Below are 21,240 nucleotides of genomic sequence, written 5' to 3' on the forward strand. Positions count from 1 at the left end.
ATTTTTATCGTTCTTTATACGTGCATCCCACTCTGCTGGAAGCCCTTGCATGCTGAGGTTGTGGCACAAGGAGCACATGGTATTCATGATGCCCTCTAACCGAGAGCCTGATCATTTGTCTGTCACTGGCCTTTCCCCACCAGATACTATATGTTGTCAGCCCTGACATTTCTCTATTTTTTATATTTTCCCTTTTCTTTCTCTATTACTCTAGCTCACCATTAATGCTTGCAGGGCCCAGGACAAGACTGCAAAAGAGGTCCACTTACAGTATATTTTTAAAACTAAAAGCTATATATCAAGCTAATAAACTATAAAATAACTTTCTCCTATCCTCCTACCTTGATAAATATATCTTTCTAGCAATAAGATAGGTCTAAATTTAGACTTCTTAGAAACCTTGGAGTTCGTTCCATGCAGATTGGGGCTGATTTTGCACTCTGGCCCCTCTCCTCTCCTCATCCCCTGCTCCATCCACACCACAAGAGCATCATGTGTAAAGGTGTACACACCCCAGCCTGCACGTTCAAGCTCTGTTCATCTCCTAACTTCCACCCTCCCTCACAAACAACTCTAAGAGTGTGTATTAGACTCCTGTTGCTGCTGTAACAAATTATCACAAATTCAGTGGCTTAAGATAACACAAGTTTATTCTTTTTTTTTGTTTGTTTGTTTGTTTGTTTGTTTTTTTGGTACGTGGGCCTCTCACTGTTGTGGCCTCTCCCGTTGCGGAGCACAGGCTCCGGACACGCAGGCTCAGCGTCCATGGTTCACAGGCCCCACCGCTCCACGGCATATGGGATCTTCCCGGGCCGGGGCACGAACCCGTGTTCCCTGCATCGGCAGGCGGACTCTCAACCACTGCGCCACCAGGGAAGCCCCCACAAGTTTATTCTTGTATAATTTTAGAAGTCTGAAGTCTAAAAGCAGTTCTACAGGGCTAAAACCAAGGTGTTGGCACTTCTGGTTCCTACTTGAGGCTGCAAGTGAGAAGCAGTGTGGTATCTTCTCTCTGACCTCCTGCCTCCCTCTTATAAAAACCTTTTGTGATTATATCAAGCCTACCTGGATAATTCAGGATAATCTTCCCATCTCAAGATCTTTAACTTAATCACATTTACAAAGTTCCTTTTACCATGAAGGTAACACTTACAGGTTCCGGCAATTAGGATGTGGGCATATTTGGGGGCGTTATTCAGCCTACTGTAGGGTATGCCCTACAGTAGGGTATTCAGCCTACTGTAGGGTTCATCCTCCCAAGGGTGGACCCTTGGGAGGATGAACCCAAGGAAGAAATCTGAGCCAGCACTGGAACCACACTTGGGGCTGTGTGGGCAGGAACTCTGGGTGGTTTCGTGTCTGGTGTGTGATCTGGAAGCAGGGGAGCTGCAGGGTCAGGATGGGCATGCCTCCTTGGCCCTCTGGATCCCTTGCCCAGCTCAGCTAGAAGAGGTGTCTCTAAAGTTTAGGACCCAGGACAAGAGCCTAGGGATGGCTCATCTCTCCTTTCCCCTATTCATCTGGTAACCACAGTCTATTTCCCTTTCTTCTGATCTACACACGATTCTGTCAGAGGGAAACACGTAAGCAAATTGTTTTATTCTGTTCAAAGTTCTTTTTGCATCCCTGCCTTTTACTTGTCGTGAAAGAGCCCCATTCCACACCCACTCAATGTTTTTAACCATCCTCACTGGCTTTCCCTTCCTTTGAATCTCTAATTCCATCCTTCCGCCACCTCTTCAGTTCTTAAAATACACAAGGTTTCACCTATTTTCTGTGTTTTAAAAAATATGCTCTCCAGCTAGCAAGTTATTCCTGAATCCTACAAAATTGTCAGTTCATTCCATTTGTAATGTTTCTTAGTTTTAAATTTTCCACCATCATTTGAAACCTACAGATTTTCTTTTGTAATCAAATTTAAAGTTACTTTTCGTGTTCTACTTGTATACTCTGTATTTTGCTCTATCTTGACCATTTTGAATAATGTTTCCACACTTATACAAGGTATACAGAAGAATTTTTCAAAAAAGAAAAAAATTTTTCTCTCCTTATAAATTTTTGGAAATACCTGAAGTTTCATCTATGTTTTTACTCATTCTCATTAATGTGTGGAATTTTTAAAGTAATCAACTGTCTTTAAGACTCTGACATAATTTTAAGAGAATGCTATGTTTTGAGAGTTGATGAATTATTTCACAAGTTTTCTTTTTTAAATAAAGTTTTGTGGGTTTTTACCTTAATGAAGTATTATATATTGCAAAGGATCTAATGAAAAGAAAATATGCCAGTTTATACTTAGTGTCAAACTCATGTTACAAAATTTCAGTGCTTTAAAAAAAAACAACTATGACTATATAACGTTATCATATTACCGTAGTATGTACTCCATGAGGGCAGATGTCTGTCTTGTTTATTATTATTTCCCAGTGATGGCCCAGCTACCAGTGCTTGGATTTTTATTAAATAATTGAATAAATGAATATGAGAATTAATGAATGATAGAATTTCAGAATGGCTTTTAAAAAGTAATGTAAAGATGTTCAGTATAAATCATGCTACCTCAAGCAGAACATTGAAATACAGATTTTAAAAGTTTTCAATCAGCTTTGCAATCTCTCAGCTTATTCTGATATGAGTAATAATTTATACTTTTAAGGGTGTTGAAATGTATATATTCAAGATAATCGTCTGTTTAAATAGTTTATGAATTGATAAATATAGGTGATACTACATAAATATTACAGATATCTTTATATAGATATTATATATAATGAATGATATATATTATAGAATTATATACATATTAAGATACTAAATATCTTTAGTTTTTAACACAGTGTCGGGTGATAAGAAATGTGAATCTCTGGTGCTGAAATGAAAGCAGGAAATGAGGGGGATATTTCTTCCCTTTCTCCTCATTCTTTCAAAAATTGTGGGTGGGAATTGGTTAACTTTTATTTGTCTAGTTTTCTGATGGTAAATGCTTGTATGACTTCTTCAATGTGAAGGTATGCTATATGTTTCACCATTTCAAAGTTTTGCTTCACAGTATTCTCTCTTTCTTTGTCATGTATTCTTCCCTGGTTTAAACTTTACAAATGGTTGAAGATACCTTTTTCACTGTTTGTCCTCAGAATGGCTTCACTCCTTTATACATGGCTGCCCAAGAGAACCACATTGATGTTGTAAAATATTTGCTGGAAAATGGAGCTAATCAGAGCACTGCTACTGAGGTAAGACACTTGAATTCTTTGATCTTAATGTCCATGTTCTTTGTACCCAGATGCAAAGGGTCTCCATTACCTTTATCCTACGAGTGTTCATGTTACTATTGTAATCTACAACAGTGGCCATGAACGAATGACCCAGTGCACACAGTTCAATGAGTGTATGCCTTGATTTGGGATTCATGTCAATTTATTCTTACGTGAAATCACGCTTCCATCAATTTGCCATTCTCTAGCTTTTGGGAGCTTTATACTATTCTAAAATCAATTTATAGTAAATTTTATCCATCTCTTTTCATCACTGTTTTGTCTTTGTTAGGATCTAATGCAATTCCTTAAAGGAAAGTTTTTTAATGATTAGCAAGAATTCAGAGTTATTTATGTTCACACAATTTCATGAGAAATATGTCATCAGGAAGCTGTTCATATTTTATGAAGTACAAATTATGATATGTGGTTGTGTGACTGATTATGGCAACAACTGAATAGAATGTTCAAAATCAATCCAGTCTCAAAACATTCAGGCCATCTAGGCATAAAAAGGGGTTGGAATGGGCCAACTTAGAACATCACTTTCCTTTTCCTGTGTGTGTTCTCCAATAAGCCGAACCTACTTTGTATTTTCCTTCTCATTTCTGCCTAAACAGATTAAGGAGGGAGTTCAGTGATTGTTTGGAACAGTGATTTTTAAGTGATGCTTAGGATGCTTTAGAGCTTGGAGAAAATGCCTCAGGGGCCACTGGAAGGTTGGGAGTAGGTGACACAGGAGAGGAGGGGAAGAGAGCTCCTTTGGGACATGCCTCTCCTCACCCAAAAGCAACCAGGCTTTAGTTTTCCTATTTCACATTCTGTGGCTCCACTGATAAAATTTTAAAACTCCTGCCCTGGAGTGAAAGGTGACTGGTAGATAGATGGCTGTCACCCAGAAACTATCCTGATAACTTTTAATGTCTAACATGGCCTCCTTTCTGGACAATTAAGTCTTTAGGTGAAATAAACATGAAATCCCTTCTACCCTGCACTGTGGAGAGAGGTCATTTATAATCTGTTAAATTCATGTCCAGGCCCTTTGAGAGAAAACTTTTTATGGAGCCTGGCGATAACTTTCTGACAGCTTACTCTCATTAGTTAAAAACAATCCCAAGACATCACTATTAATGGGACCACATTTCCTGTTTATGACTGGAAAACACGACTGCGTAGTATGAAACGATTTCACGTTCTCTACTAAGCACACACAGATTTTACACTCTTACCACATGAGTACAGCGCGATTTTTATGATTATGATTTTATGACTTTCTGAGACATTAATTCTGTCAATGAGTAGCACGTGAATATCCTCAGGCAAAGCTTGGATAACAGTACGAGACTATATCTCTGCATTAGGACCTCTGAGAAATGTACCAAACCATGGAAATATGCATTTGTTTTACTTTATTTCCTTGAAAGCAGAATCATTTATCTAGAGAAACCTTTACACTACAGAGTTCTACTCACCAAATAAACTTTTCTAGTGTATGATTTAGGGAAATGCTGCCTGACAGCATTGTCAGCTTTCTCAAGACTCCTCCGGTCTGGACCCCTGTAGCATCTCACTCTGCTTCCAGAAATATCCTTTTATGTATGTTGCATCAGTGGAGTCCGTGTTACACTCTGATTCTCAGAGAATTAAAACTGTCTCTTATTTCCACAAAGAAATATGACTGTCGCAAGTAAATCACATGAGGTTTTGAATCCTAGTTTAGACACATATATGCCTCTAAACAAACATATATCTGTTTTGTTTTTTAATCATTTAAATAAGTAAAATTAATTTTCCCTGACTGGATATGTATAAACTTAGTTGATTAATTCCATACCACTGGCCCGAATGGTTATCAGGAAATACACTAATGGAAAAATCTTGGCATGTTCCCTTTAGTCTATCATTCTGTGAATGAATAACATCTTCATAGGGCTATATGGTTGATTACTATTTGATCTTTTAGGCTATATTGCTAAATACCTTCTACGGTTGTATGTACATGTATGAATATACCTAGAGAAGACACTTACCCTGAACCCATTAGTAGCCCTAATTTGCAAAACTTAGTTACTAATCAAGACATTGTGACCACTTTAAAAATCAGATAATTGTGAGATCATTCAGTATGGCAATGAAACTCATGTTTGAAAAGAAATATTTAAAGTGTTGAAATTTCCCGTAATTATAGCAATTAGCATTGGTAAATAAATGATGAAAAATTAAGCTACAGATTTTTAATATAGGTTTCCTTTTCATAGAGTTGGTGAAGGTACTTCAAAAAATCATTTCAAATCTTTACCCTTCTCCCATGAAGTGTAGGTTAGAATGAAATCCGTGTGGTGGAGGTCCAAAGTTAAATTCTCTCAAAGGAGTTCTCTGTCTGTCCAGTACCATTTTTATAATTCTCTGCTTTCTTCCTTCTTCCTGAATGTTACCAAAATTGAAGGCTAAAAACTTTTTAATTAGGTTCTGTGCTGTCAGCAAATGCCTTGTCTCTAAGAAAAAATAAAGTTCACATTATTTTAATATAAACTATCCCAGTGTTGCAGGGGGGAATCAAATTAAATGTGTGCATGATAATGAGCCTGTTCTTTCCTCCTTCACAGAGGGCTTAATTTGTGCCAAACAAAGTTCTAAATTTAGGCTACTCTCTTTCATCTTACAACACTACATGCTTTACTCTTCCATTCCGTTAAGTAATGTATTTATTTAAAATTCAATTCTAATTTAAAAAATTCAACTCTTACTGTGGTAGTGCATATATGATATGATGCATTTGAGGGAAATGATTTTCCCTCCGAAGTCTACAGTTACCTTTTAAAAAAATACTGTTGAAAACAAATGGAGTAGTTAGATGCTGATAAATTGCCATTGTCTCTGGAATATATTCAATAGATGTACCATATCCAATTGCCCTCATCTCTTCTGTGAATGGAAACATTTAACTGAGACTTATTTTCAAGCTTTTGTGAATTAAAGGAGGTTTTCACATTAACAGAGCCTAGAATATATAGGTATATTTTTTCTACTTATTCATCACCTTTCCGTTGCTGAATACTTGTTTCTAGAGAGAAAACATAGCTTCTAATTTTTCTAATGTGGTTATCCATCTACCTCTAAGGCTCCTCTAACTTTGATGATCTTTGTTTTTTGTTTTTTGGTTTTTTTTGCGGTACGCGGGCCTCTCACTGCTGTGGCCTCTCCCGTTGCGGAGCACAGGCTCCGGACGCGCAGGCTCAGCGGCCATGGCTCACGGGCCCAGCCGCTCCGCGGCATGTGGGATCTTCCCGGACCGGGGCACGAACCCGTGTCCCCTGCAGCGGCAGGTGGACTCTCAACCACTGCGCCACCAGGGAAGCCCCGATCTTTGTTATTTTTTTAATTGTTTGTTAAGTTTCTAATTGAAAGACTGATTTTCTTTACATTACTTAGCACAATTTTATATCTAAATGATTTAAATAATATACAATTCAGCTAAGTGAAAACTTAATGAATTAGCCTTATTTGCCAAAGAATTTTAGATCATATGATGTCCTAAACTTCCCAAATTAATTGGTAACAGACCATTCCATTAACAGTTGTTGTGAGATATTTAGCACCTTGCAATAGTTAATCATGTAATTTATTTCCCTGTCTTGGCTACCATATCTTTGATTCTCAGTCAGACTTGTTCTCCATTATTTCTACCCTTCCCACATTTTCCTTTCCATAAGCAGGCATTACTTAAGGTTGGTTCTAATTTTTATTTTCATATTCAAAACACATTTGAATACGTCCTGTGTGCATTACGCTTTGTTAGGAAATGCAGATGTTTTAAAAAATAAATAGAATGGGTATTTAAAAAAATCTGATGAAGCCAGTGCATAGTACAACAAGTGATGATAATTTGCTTTAATCTTCACAGTAATAATTAATCCTTTCATTTTTCTTGTCAGTCTTAATCATTAATGTGAAAATTAAATGCACTATTTCTTGGAGTTGAATCCCAGGCTTCCAAAAGTTGATGGAAGATTTTTTCTTCTGTTTTACCAGGATGGCTTTACGCCCCTAGCGGTGGCACTCCAGCAAGGACACAACCAGGCAGTGGCCATCCTCTTGGAGAATGACACCAAAGGGAAAGTAAGGCTGCCAGCTCTGCATATTGCAGCTAGGAAAGATGACACCAAATCTGCTGCACTCCTGCTTCAGAACGATCACAACGCTGACGTACAATCCAAGGTAAAAGCTTCATACATTTGTGGAAAGGCACTCTTCGGCCACCAGATTCCTCCTGGGAGATGATAAAGAAGTAGGCCATGGTGATAAGGCAAAATTGCTTCTGGTCATCAAAAGAGATAATTTACTTTCAGAGGTATTTCAGAAAAAAAGGGGACTGTCTGTTGAGTACAGTAAGAAAACAGAAAAAAACCTCAAGATAATTTTCTATAAAAGGTGAGGTTCAGTTTTTTAGAAATCTACTTATTCATTCTATTTCTATTTGTGGTAAAAAAAATAATAGAAGCAGAATTAGAAAGATATAATTGTATAATGTTATAGTTGTCTTTTTTCAGTAGAATGCATTTTGGCATGCTGGAACGGTATATTCAACTGCAGAGAACAGATTGATTGTTTCCTTAATTTTGCACTGTGTAATATCTTCCCTCTTTTTCCCACACAACACCGCTTCAGATGATGGTGAATAGGACAACCGAGGTACAGTATTGCGGTTATATCAAAATATACCTTGTTTTTATTTTATTTTTTGTCCAATTAGAATAAATGCTCACTAATTTATACTAATGATTGGAATTTTCATTATTAGGAAATTAATTAATTTGGAAACTTTGCCCATAATTAAGGCAAGTGGATAGATAATTCAAAATTTTTAATATAGCATGTATTTGAAGCATTATTTAATCAGTGAAACGTTAAGTAGCTTATTAGAGTAGAGCATGAAACAAGACTCTTCCGTAATATGTATTTTACTAAGTGAGCTTTATTATTAACTTTTGGCCAATAAGAGATGTGACCTCCTTTCTTAATGAGAGTTCTGCATTTAGAATTTAGTGAAGTGTAATTTAAGGAGGTTTCTCTGCCACTGTTTCATCCTCTTACCTAATTGCAGTTGCCCTTCTATTCTGTCTTTATTTTTACCACACTGTATATAATCAGTAATGATATTGAGCCTATCATGAGCAAAGCATTTACTTTTATCTTGCTCTTACAATAGTTGTCATGAAATCATCTATTTTCCACATACCTAAATAAGTCCCATCAGTTAACAAAATCAACAGGAGTATTTGGTTCAGAAGCCTCTGAGAGAGAGAGAGAGAGAGAGAGAGAGAGAGAGAGTGTGTGTGTGTGTGTGGTATAAGAGGCACTAACACAAACGTTGAAAGTATATTATAAAAATTAACCTATATTATAAAAATTAACTTTCAAAAGCAAGCGACTGCTTATGTAGGTTGATTTTCACTTTGCTGAGGGAATTCTTTAGACTAACATCTCATATGATCACTGGGTTGTGGGCCTATGGGGGTTTTGAGCATTTACACTTAGTATTTACCGAGAGCAGTGTATTTCTAAACCTAATATCTTGTTTATCGACAAATTTACCCATTGAGATGTGAATATACTTGAATTATTCATATCATTTCTTCTGTTCCATATCTGTGTGTGGAACTTAGGTCACAGATTTTTTTTTAAAAGCCCAACTGCTTGGTGAAATTGCTCAAGACTGGAATCATACAAATTGATATATCTTAATTACTGATTTTAATACCTTTCTTTTGTAGGTGATTTTTGGTAATCGTTTACATTTTTTAAAGCAGTATTGGCTCTAATCATTATGCTGAAAGCAGCTATTTGAGTAGATACAGACTGAGTTAGAAATATTTCTTCGGGGACAATAGAATAACAAAGAGGGAAAACCCCTCCATCAGTAGTCCTGTAGGAGGGTGACCTGAGCCTTCCACCTCCACGTTACTCAGGGAAAAGTTCCTCTGAGGGGCTTCTACCAGCCTCGTGTTGATCCAAGAGTCACAGCCTGAGGCATCATCATGGATTTTCAATGAGGCTGTGTCAGAAGATAAATTAGTTTATTTCTGCAAATAGGAAAAATAATATTATTATACTTGAATAATTTGAAAATGATTCATCAGCAGTCACTATGTTTTTCTGAAATTAAATTGTAACTTGAATAAAAGATGCATATTCAGGATATAACTGGGTGACAGGAAAATCAAGATAAAAATGAAAAACATCTAGTGAATTATTTCCTAAAATACTAAAGCTTGACATTTTATAAAATAACAGCCAAGTTGTAGACTGATTTTTTTCTTCTATATTGACATTAGTATTTGCCATCATGTAGACACAAAATAAAAATATCATGACCGCAAGAGTAGGATTTGGATTGATAGTTACTATTCTTATTTTGTCTTGATTTGCTACAGTCAGAAATTATTTGCAGCTAATTTGGCTGATAGCACAGAGGAATTTCTATTACCTAAGGTATCTGGATGCTTCTTTAGGCCATTTTAAAAATAAAGCCACCAAACTCTATATATCAAGTGAATAGAAAAATAATGGTTGTGATTTAGGTAATGTTTCTTAGAAACAGTATTATACACATCAAAGTTCATTTCAAATAAAAGAGAACAATGCAAAGTATCCTCAAAACTGCAGGATTTGATATCCAGTTTTACAGGAACAGTCTTTATTTTTCCTATAATCTTTTATTAAGCAATGAATATTATGGAGAGCAAGAATAATGCCTCTTTTCATACTTTAATAAGAAAAGAATTAATATGCTTCTACTGTGAAAATGGCAGATTTCTAACTAAATTTTCATTAGAAAAACGAAGAAAGGAAATATGCTTTTCTTCCATTTAAGATTTTCAGACTCATTTTTAAAACATTCTGATAGTAAACTGTTCTCTAATGCTCATGTAATTGATTCAACTTGCTTATTTTATTCTACATCAGTCTTATTTTATTGATAAAGTTTGGTTTAATTAACATTCAAAATTGGGTTCCACTTAATTTTTTTCTTTATTTTATATTCATATTAATTCCAAGTATATTGTTTAATTTTTTTAACTTTTTTTTATTATAACAATATAGTCTGACTAAACATAGTTGTTAAAGAGGATAGAAATGTCAGGACAGTGTAAATGATGTAAGATGAATTGTATATGTTCTGTAAGAATTTCTCACAATATTTTCATAGTTCCAAAGATACAACATCAACCAATGCTGTTTTTCATTTTAAAAAACACCCAAACTAAAACACAAACAAATGAAAAAAAGAGAAGTTTTGAGATTTTCTCTGGAGAAAACATTTTTTATTCATAATTATATTAATTCTGTGGCTGAAAAAATATGCTGTTTAATCATATCGTTTTGTTCTAAAGCTAAATCAACTCAAGAAACATGGTTTCATACAGATAACAAATCTCATAGATAAATTAATGTAATTGGAAATAATGTGGCCAAGAAATGTAGGATATTTATTTACCTGTTTATATATTGACTTATTTACCACTAAATTTAAATAATAGCACTGAAACTTAAAAAGTCTTATAAAGCATTTATGATCTGAATTGCATTGTTCACGTATTAGGTAGATGTGATTTTCTTCTCTAATCCAGTGACTGCAACATACAGAGGTGAAATGCTTTACTGACTGTCATTTTCTTTGCTTTCCACAGAGTGGTTTCACCCCTTTGCACATCGCTGCCCACTATGGAAACGTCAATGTGGCAACTCTTCTTCTAAACCGGGGAGCTGCTGTGGACTTCACAGCCAGGGTATGGATTAAAATAGTTTCATTTTATTTTATTTTATTTTATTTTATTTGGCCATGTGGCCCAGCTTGCGGTATCTTAGTTCCCTGACCAAGGATTGAACCCGGGCCCTTGGCAGTGAAAGCGTGGAGTCCTAATCACTGCACCACCAGAGAATTTCGCATTTTACTAAAGTAAACATTAACAATGATAAAGATTTTATTTCCTTTTCCTTGCCTGGATTTATCTGTGCTGCAGATATTAAATTTTCCATTTTTTTCCCTTCAAATCACAGGAAGTCGTCACAACCCAACACATGAAAAATAGTGTGTCAGTTCACATGCACGCAAATCATTTGCAATAAGGAAGATGTTGATTCTGACATCAGTATGAGCAGTTACATTTAAAGGTCACACCACGAATCGTGAACAAGCAGCTTCAAGTCGATAAAAAATTAAACTGTTAAAACATTAAGTATAAAATGTATAACTACATTTATAGTATGTCCTAACAGTGACTATAGGGCATACAATTTGACAGGGATTTTTTTTTTTTTTTTTTTTTGGCTATGTTGGGTCTTCATTGCTGCATGCAGGCTTTCTTTAGTTGCGGCGAGCAGGGGCTCCTCTTCATTGCGGTGCGCGGGCTTCTCATCGCCGTGGCTTCTCGTTGCCGAGCACGGGCTCTAGGCGCGCGGGCTTCAGTAGTTGTGGCACACGGGCTCAGTAATTGTGGCTCGCGGGCTCCAGAGCGCAGGCTCAGTAGTTGCAGCGCACGGGTTTAGCTGCTCCACAGCATGTGGAATCTTCCCGGACCAGGGATTGAACCCGTGTCCCCTGCATTGGCAGGCAGATTCTTAACCACTGTGCCACCCAGGGAAGTCCCGGGATATATATATTTTTTTTTAATAAATTGAAAATTTGCTCATATGAGGAGTCTTACTGAAATAGTAAAAGCACATTATGTTGTGTTACAGTTTTAATGGTATGCTTTCACTGGAAAGAATTCACTTACATGACAATTATAAAACTCAGTGTACTTAATATGAATCAGTAAATGCAGTACTTGAATATTTGCAAAATCATAACATACCAAAAAATCAGGTACACATCCTTGACCTAATAATGGTATATGATAGATAGCCAAGGAAAGAAATACATATAATTCATGTATATAGTATTTTTGTCCTTAGAAGTCTTCTTCTCTGAAACTACATTGAGTTATTCTCAAGTTTTTCATACTGAATTATTCTGAAGAAGGTGTTTTTAATAATCATTTTTACATTGGGTATTGATATGTATGTGTGTACTCTATTTTTAAGCATAGTAAACTTTAGTATCCCAGAATCTTTAAGTACTTAAGTGTTATAATAAGAAAGATAGATTTTAGCCTAGGGCTCTATCTAGGTAGGATCTGAAATTTTGTTTCTATTGAGTATTATGCCAAAGTGCTCCCTTTGTCTCTTGACTGTGATGTGTACATTCAGTACATATGTTGTAGTTATTGACTAACTTAATTATGCAGTTTCATTGCATTTATCATTCCCTACAGTGCTTTGTGGTTTGTGTGCTTTTTTGTTCCTTAAAAATCAAAAGCATTGAAACCATAGAAACCTCAGATAAAATTACAAAATAGGTCACAATCTCCTTTGTGCTAATACGAAGCCATCACCATCATGCCCTGTCATACCCAACATGCTCTTGTTTGGTCTTTCCACGGTGTAGAATGGAATCACTCCTCTGCATGTGGCTTCCAAAAGGGGAAACACAAACATGGTGAAGCTCTTACTGGATCGTGGTGGTCAGATCGATGCCAAAACCAGGGTGAGTATCTCTGTTCTTTCAATTTCCTACCATTATTATTTTTTGTATTCTTTTAGCAGACACTTTAAAATACCAGTCCCTAAACACAGGCAATGTGTTTTCAAGGAAATTGCTTTCTTGGATTCGATTTAAACCTCATACAGCATTTAAAGTTTGCACAGCATATGTAAAGTGGAATTAATGTTTGCTCGTAAGTGCCTGGAGAAACAGAATGCTAGCCTCTCTCATTGAGACAGTTTTTCAAGTCCTTGCTTATTGATTTTCATGGAACAAAGATCAAAGATTGAACTTACTCATCTCTGATTTGGCTAGCTGTAAGTATCAAGAACCCAAACTCATTTGCATACATTAAGCTATGAGAGTGTGGTTTTTATGTAAAATATTTTAATACATGTTGAAAATCTCTTGCTTCGAACTTTTCAGCTCCTAAATCATTTTTCTTAAGTGGTTATGCTATAGGGATCTGAGCAGGAGATCTCCTATTATGCTTATGGAAAAAAAGGCATACGGTTATTATGTTGCACTTTTACTCATGTCAACTCGCTAAGAGGCAGTGCCCTTCATTCATTTCAAACTTGTTGAGTTAAATATAATTCTGAGTTTTTACATACTCCCAACAAATAAATAATAAGATAGGCAGGACAGTACACCTGTTGAAAGTGCAGACTTTGAATGCAGATTACCTAATTTCAAAGCCTGCTTCTACTGCTTACAAGCTGAATGACACTGGCAATTTACTTGCCTTCTCTGAGCTTAGGCTATAATACTACCTACTTCATAGGGTCGTTTGAGAATCAACCCTTAGGTATTTTTTAAGTGGCGTTAAGTAAATTACTTAGCTACTCATAATTTTTTATTATGTAATGGAAATTATGCACAATTACTTGCTTAAACATTAAACTAAACTAGTACTGTACTTTAATATTAATTCTCTGGAGTAGACTTGATTAATCATAGACTTAAGTAAAACTTTAAACATTCCTATTATATAAAATTTTGAAATATATGGTGGAAGAAGTCTATGGAAGTTAGTAGATAGAATATGTCCCTTGTGATATTTTATCTTCACTTTGTTTAATTCTGGGACTTTGCATTCTCATAGTCCAAGGAATAAGGATCTAATTTAATTCCCTTGCAAATCTTGAGGCTAACAAATATTTTGTTTAATAAACCTTATCATCTTTGAGCTTCTAGAAACTACACCAGTCCCAGACTATACATTTTGGGTTTTAATGACCTCAGGAAATGTTGGTTTCTTAATCTCATTTCTCTAAGACATTTGGTCCAGAGCACTTGTGTCATATTATCATGTAGGAGTACTGGAGTGGTTTGCTTTGTCTATCAAGATCTTTGTTGTGGTGTCCATTGTCTTTGCATCAGAGTTTTATATGGTTTCTACCCTTTGATTTGATGGCATGCCTTTTCCCTTGCTATGCTGTAGGTGTGCAGAATTTGGAACAATTACATATAATGCTGCATGCTTTGCTTACTTGTTCTCTATATTTAAAGGAAAGAGTTTCTGTACCTCCTCCTTTAAGTACATTTCTAACATAATGAGTCCCTTTACACTCACCTTTCTGTTTCTCTTGAGACTCTAATAATTGAGAGTACAAATGGAAAGACAGCACTTTGTAAATGCAAAAAACTTTTATCTTGGTCAATGTCTTAAGGATGTACATTGCTCTTATTAATGCTTTTCTGGAGTATTCATTCATTATTGAGGCAATTGATTTTGTTTTTATTGATCATCACAATATTTGCTTTATTCTTTAAAAGATGCTCTAATTTGCATTCCCTACATACATTTGCATATACAATTTAAAAGTCTAACTCCAAATAGACATTGTTTTTTTATGAAAGAGTACTAAGAAATGGAGAGAAATGGATTCTTATGCTAGTTCTGCCAGTAACTAATTGTCCTTGAGCAATTTAACAATGAAATGTAAGCCTTGGTTAATTATTCTTGAAGGGAATATTCGGACTGTATTTCATCCGGTGTAGCCTTTAGTTATAGCAAATAAATAGAATTTCATTCAAGAATTTATAAAATGAAAATGGATTTTCTAATTATACATTGTACTGACATTCTGTTCATTTCTTCCTTAAACAAATAATTATTGATTTCCTACTTGGTGTTGTGAACCCTAGAGATAACAGTAGTTAACAAGACAGACTATATCCCTTTACTCAGAGATGCAAATCAACAGTACCCAAGGGATTAGGTTAGCAGTGTACTGGTAAAAATTTAATAATCAGCTCTTCAAAAAAATAAAATAAAAAGCTCTGATTTGTAACCTTTGCCTTTGATGATTTCCATGGTGTAAATACTTCCATACTTTCACCATGGCCAATTGGAGCTACCAATATGGTATCACTGAATGCAGAATTGGGAAAAGATGTGCAAAACATTGACTCTCACTAGTGTGTGCAAACTGGTTCCAGTGCACCCTAAGGATCAGTCACAATAATGAAGGTGGGGCTGAGCTTTTCCCTGTAAGTGAAAATACTTCCTCATCTCTAAGCAGTAGGATTTTAAAAACAGTTAGGTTCTTTCAGTTTTGGCTATAACTATCAGACCTGTATCCTTCTTACCAAAAGTAAAATCAAGTAGGAGGTAAATACTGAAATGCAGTACTGTGGTCTGGAATCAGGAGGCCAATTCTGGAACTATAATATGTATATATTTTTGGAACTATAATATTTGATTACTAAGGGAATATGGTTTGCTTTTTCTTTTGTCCTTTAAAAATATATTTTTAAATTAAAAACTGTTATACTTGTTTTTGACTATCTTTTTAGGTAACACAATAGTGTGTCTTTATATGGAATTTCAAATAATATTAATATTATTGTTTCATTTTCTTCACAGAGGTCTCAATTTCCCCTAGCAGTCAAATTAGTCATAAACATTCTGAATTTAGTATGGTCCATCAAAGATTTTCCCTTGGTCTTATTATTTTCTCACTTATAATGTTTTCATTATTAGGAGAAGAGCAAGATATATAAAGGCTTTGGGGTAATTAAAAAAAAATCATACCCGTAGTTTCTCCACCACTTTCACCAGCACTATGTCAATCACTGAGACATTTTGCATCTCATTGGCATTCTCATCATTGACTAGAATCTAGTGTGAAACTCTGAGACATTTTCACCAGAGCCCTGGTTTTCTGGTATCTGGAAAACCTCATCTTAATGTTAAAACAGAAACGTTATAGCTAAAATGATATTATTAATTCAAGTTTTATTAAAGGCATTATTCATTTTTATTTTTAAACTTATTTTTTATTTCAATGTGGAAATACTTCCTATAAGGATTATGGCTAAAATATTGAAATACATATTTCAATGAAAACAATAAAAGTATACAAAAAACATTAAAGGATGATAAATGAAAAACAATGCATCAGAAAAAGGGATCACCCTTGCTATTTGTTATTAGGAGTAATAATTAAAATAATAACAATAGTGGCTACCAATTGTCATATGCCCACTATGTTCTGGGCACCCTGCTAAGTACTATACAAATATCATCTTAATTCATCTTCCTAACAACTTACAAAGTATTATTATTTTCTTGTTGAGAAAATATAGAGGTCTCCATTTGAGAAATGAGACTACCAAGGGGAAAAATGAGTTCCAGAGGAGTTATATAACTTAACCTAGGACACACAGCTTAGTAATTAGCAGAGCCTATATTAGTACACAGAATTTAGGATACATTGCTGGAAGAATAATCTAAGCTGAGAGGGAAGAGAGGAAAAGATAAGGAAAGAAATGGTCGTAAGAAGCTAATGCTGTGGGTTACCAGCTAGATGAATGGTGTCCCTTTAAGAATTACTGACATCACCATGTGATTTGAACTGATTCCAGCGAAGAAAGAGAACACAGGGAAGGGGACTCTGGAGGGGAGGAAAATGTAAACTTCAAACACAGTCTTAAGAATTTAAAAAAAGAAAAAAAAAAAGATAATGAACAGATCATAGTCTCTAAGAGTAAAAACTAAATTAAAAGAGTAAGTTTAAAAGTTCTTGAATACAAAACCTTTTGATAAAGATTTTATGGGGGACAATAATGAGACACTGCACTTTGTAGAAAATATCCAAAATCTACCCAGATTGAGCATGTTGGGCAACTTGAATTTGATATAACTCACATATCCTTTTTAAGAGCAGATAAACTGCATCACTAATCTGTAAGATTTAGACCCAATTACTTAATCCTTACTGTTACTTGATGTTCTTGCGGGTTTATTAAGTGTTCTCCATATTTTCCTATTGTTCTGAGAGCATTTTAGAGGTTTCAACGTGATTACCCAATGAATATTTCATGTAATCCATAGAAAGCAATACCTTTTTAAAAATGTTGTAAGGCAGCATCCCCTCATTTTTCAAACAATGCTGTAAATTAAACAGGGTAAGAAAAAGCATCCTCATTTGAAATATCGTGAAGCTGAGCCTCAGAGAGCTTCACCCATGATGGGCTGATCTGAGACTCACACCCAGAGCTCTGTGATTCCAGGGCCTACCCGCTGGACCGTGCACATCATGCTTTCATTTGCTGTGTTGGATTTCTCAAACTCTAGATCTCAATGAAGCTCCCACCACGAATATGTTTGAGAAATCAAGCTGTATCTAACTGCTGTTTCACTTATATAGCAACCAATGCTCTGTGTTTCCACCATAGGGCACTGAGGACAAGATACAAAAGCATCATCATTTTAATCACTTTGCCCACACAGTTTGTCTTTTAAGCTCCTTTTGGCAAACTTTAAAATAACTTGGCATTCCAATACTTTTTTCTCAAGAGACAGTCTTTTCATGCTAATTCCCAGGTAACCAAAACTGCAAGGTCTGTTTAGTATCTCAATACTGGCTAAATAGGTTTAACAAAGCAAGGAATAATTATCATCAAGGTCCTAGACAAAAACAGATGACACACTCAAATTTGATAATTTGAATAGAGATTATTAAAGGGCTTATTTATACCATTGTGGCTGGACTATGAATAAGAGAAATAAAACCCAAAAGACAGAGGGTATTTGGAGATTGCTCTAGAATCAGAAACTACCTGTGAGGTTATCAGGGTCAGAAAGTTTTATAATTAGCGTAACATACAGTTGGGCCTCTCCCATTGCAGAGCACAGGCTCCGGACGCGCAGGCTCAGCGGCCATGGCTCACGGGCCCAGTCGCTCTGCGGCATGTAGGATCTTCCCTGACCGGGGCACGAACCCGTGTCCCCTGCATTGGCAGGCGGACTCTCAACCACTGTGCCACCAGGGAAGCCCTAAATTTAATTTTTGAAAAATAATTATGTATTTTGTAAAATGATGAAAAATATGAGTGGAAACCTTTAGAAGAATGTGAAAAAATAACCCTTCCCTTTTACAAGCCTCAGGGAGCATTTTAGGAGAATTTATGAAAATAATGACAATTCAAGAGAGAAGATAGACAAATTAGATTATGAAGAAATTTTAGGAGTTGTGTTAGGACAACCAGAAGGAAAATAGTATAACAGTATAATCTCTGGGTGTGGCTCCAGGCAGGTAGGGCTTTCAAGTTCAACAAATGCAACACCCTCTGCTTTTCCATCTTCCTAAATATGCAAACACATGACCAGCCACAGTGTTTTTTACATTAAACCTCCACACATGGGATTTCTCTTGCTCTCTCCCTCTTTCTGTTTTGTCTCTGTCTTTCTCATTCTCCTTCTCTCTGCCGAGATCTCTGTCTTGTTTTCTCTCTTACTGTTCTTTATTATTTAACTGATAGCAATTCTATTACTGATCTACTGAGTCACTAGGGCTGAGTTTTGGAAACCTTCTCTTCAAGGTGGCAGTAGATACAATCTTGTTTTTTTAAAAAAAGTGAACTGAGGCCTATCTTTCATTCTTTTGGCAGGATGGCTTGACGCCCCTTCATTGCGCTGCAAGAAGTGGACATGACCAAGTGGTGGAGCTTCTGCTGGAGCGGGGGGCTCCCTTGCTGGCAAGGACGAAGGTGAGTCATTATGAGGAAGATGGGATCCAACAAACTCTTTAAGACATTTTTTTGATAATCTCTATTCTTCTTGAAATCAAAGCATCAGCCAAGCGTATTCTAGTTGCTCAATATTTGTGTTCAAGGAATGAGTAATAGATATCAAACCTTTTAAACTATTTAAAAGAAAAAATGCATTAAGATGTATTAAATGTATAACTTCAAGTTCTTTCTATATTTTTACCTGCTGTTCTCTCTGCAGATGGAAATGTAAATATTACTCTATTATACATGAATGAGAATATTATATATAAGTGAGAAATTTCTTACATTTTATTAGTCTACATTTTTATGATTCTCTGAGATGACTATAAAATATATATAAAAACTGTCTTTTATAAAACTGTCTTTTAAAGAAGCACAAGTAGCAATACAAGATAAGTCTTTTGGCTCTCCAATCTTTAGACAATATCTAGTAAAATAGACAATATCTAGTAAAAAGAATTACTCACTGGTGGTGTTGGTTGATTATAATTGGGATTAATAGGTGATGTGGAAAGCATGAGTTAGGATAGGCCAGCTACAAAGAACCAATAAAAAAGCATACTGTTCTCTATGGCACAGTACATCTAGTATTTTTTGTCTCATTTCATCAACATGCCCAACCATGGGGAAAACTCTTATCCATATAAATAGAAACCAAGTGATGAGCTGATTTGTTGGAGGTTTTCTTTGGGTTACCAGAAAATATCATGAGACGAAATTTGAAGATAATCACACAGAGTTATTTAATGGGACATGTAACAACCCTCGGATCCTTAAATACAACAAAAATTTAGACAAGGGACATGTCCTAATATTTTCCCCCTATTTCATCTCCCCCATCCCCTGAACATGATTCATATCAACTGATGCTGTTACTAGGGTAAGGTGAGAAAAATAAGGCAGCAAACACAGCAAATATTTTTTAATTTATATTATATCTTAATTGAATATTTAGTTGATATAATTTGGAGCAAAACTGGCCCACACATTCAAAATTTGTATAGAATGCACTCAGTCTTTAGAGATGTGCCACGCAGATCATGAAAGGGTGGCTTCAAATCAGAAATATATGAAGATGAGAAATAAATCATCTGCATTATTTTTATTCTCATACCTATACTGAGAATGTTGTAGAGATCTGTCTTTAAAATGTAACATTTTGGGCTGGGTCATGCAAAGATAATTATGGAAAGTTTCCTTGAGGAAACGGATTGAAATTTAAATGGCAATAACAAAATTTCAGACTAGTCATGTTATAACCAATAAAAGGCTTATATCAAATTGAGGGTAGGTAGATATACTGTTGCAAAAACCATAAAATAATCTCATCTACAGAATCTGCCAGTAATTGTCATATCACTAATGAAGACCATGGGTTACCTAGATGGAACATTTTTAATGGCCTTCTTGTAAAATCAAATATCATTCATATATAAGCATACAGCATAAAGCATCTGTGGCTGCATAATCTGCGACTGTCCTACACTGTTGAAATCACCTTCCTGGTTGAGAATGTTGGGCCTTTGGCCTATTCTGGCTTCTTTATCCAGACAATTTCTGCTTATTTGAATATGATGACTGCCAAACTAAATCCTTGGTCAACAGTTATTTTCTAGTGACTGTATTTGCATTGATTAGTAAGAAAGGACAATAGTCCCCTTCTTTTAATGGGCAAATGTTTTCTAATTTCGCTTTTTCCTATAAGCTTGTTTATTAAATTTTTAAAAATGAGAGTCTCACCTAGACTAATAATTATCAGTGAACTACTTGGCTGTCTTGTATCCCTGCTGTTGACCTTCTCTGAGGATTAAGTCTAAAGCTATTTTTGGCAGTATCAATGATGATAAATTTAGATTATCCTCAAAATTTTAAAGTTGGGAGGTCATTGACACATGGTCCATATTTGCCTTATACTTTTCTAGCTCTTATCTGACTGCTTTCTCCAAATCCAATTTACGCATCATGACAGAAAAAAGAAGTTGCAGAATTTCCGAGCAGTGTGGATCTAAGAGATGATCAAAGTCTCCTTCTCTCCCTGACCCACCCACTTGCTCCTCCTGCATCCACTTTCCCCTCCATTGAGAAGTAAAGAAATTCATGCAGAGAGATGAATTAAATGTAGATTTCTATGTATGGAATTGGATACAGATAATTTAAGCCTCAGCTATTACTTGTTTTTGTACAGCTAATATTGCCCTGATAATTGTGGGCCAACTGAATTGCTACACGTACTATATATTCATTCATGAAAGACCTATTAATTTTTGCCTAAGAATATCACAGTTATGAAATTAAACATTCTCTTATCTTTCCTCTCTGCCAAACATAATCTGCTGTATGTTTAGGTGTCGAGTGGAAATTATTTTTCTCTGCTAC

General features: G+C 35.5%; 1 protein-coding gene across 2 annotated transcripts in view; it reads left to right on the forward strand.

The window, feature by feature from the left end:
* ANK2 (ankyrin 2) overlaps positions 1-21,240 on the forward strand; it is a 242,204-nt gene that overhangs the window by 87,730 nt on the left and 133,234 nt on the right. Inside the window, exons 5-10 of one of the 2 annotated variants that reach the window (XM_060012911.1) lie at positions 3,135-3,233; positions 7,287-7,472; positions 7,923-7,946; positions 10,946-11,044; positions 12,745-12,843; positions 18,742-18,840. In XM_060012911.1, coding sequence (XP_059868894.1) covers positions 3,135-3,233; positions 7,287-7,472; positions 7,923-7,946; positions 10,946-11,044; positions 12,745-12,843; positions 18,742-18,840 — 606 coding nt within the window. The remainder of the gene's footprint in view (positions 1-3,134; positions 3,234-7,286; positions 7,473-7,922; positions 7,947-10,945; positions 11,045-12,744; positions 12,844-18,741; positions 18,841-21,240) is intronic. The other variant, XM_060012912.1, reaches the window with a different exon arrangement.

This window comes from Delphinus delphis, chromosome 5, assembly GCF_949987515.2.
Source record: "Delphinus delphis chromosome 5, mDelDel1.2, whole genome shotgun sequence".
Taxonomy (NCBI): domain Eukaryota; kingdom Metazoa; phylum Chordata; class Mammalia; order Artiodactyla; family Delphinidae; genus Delphinus; species Delphinus delphis.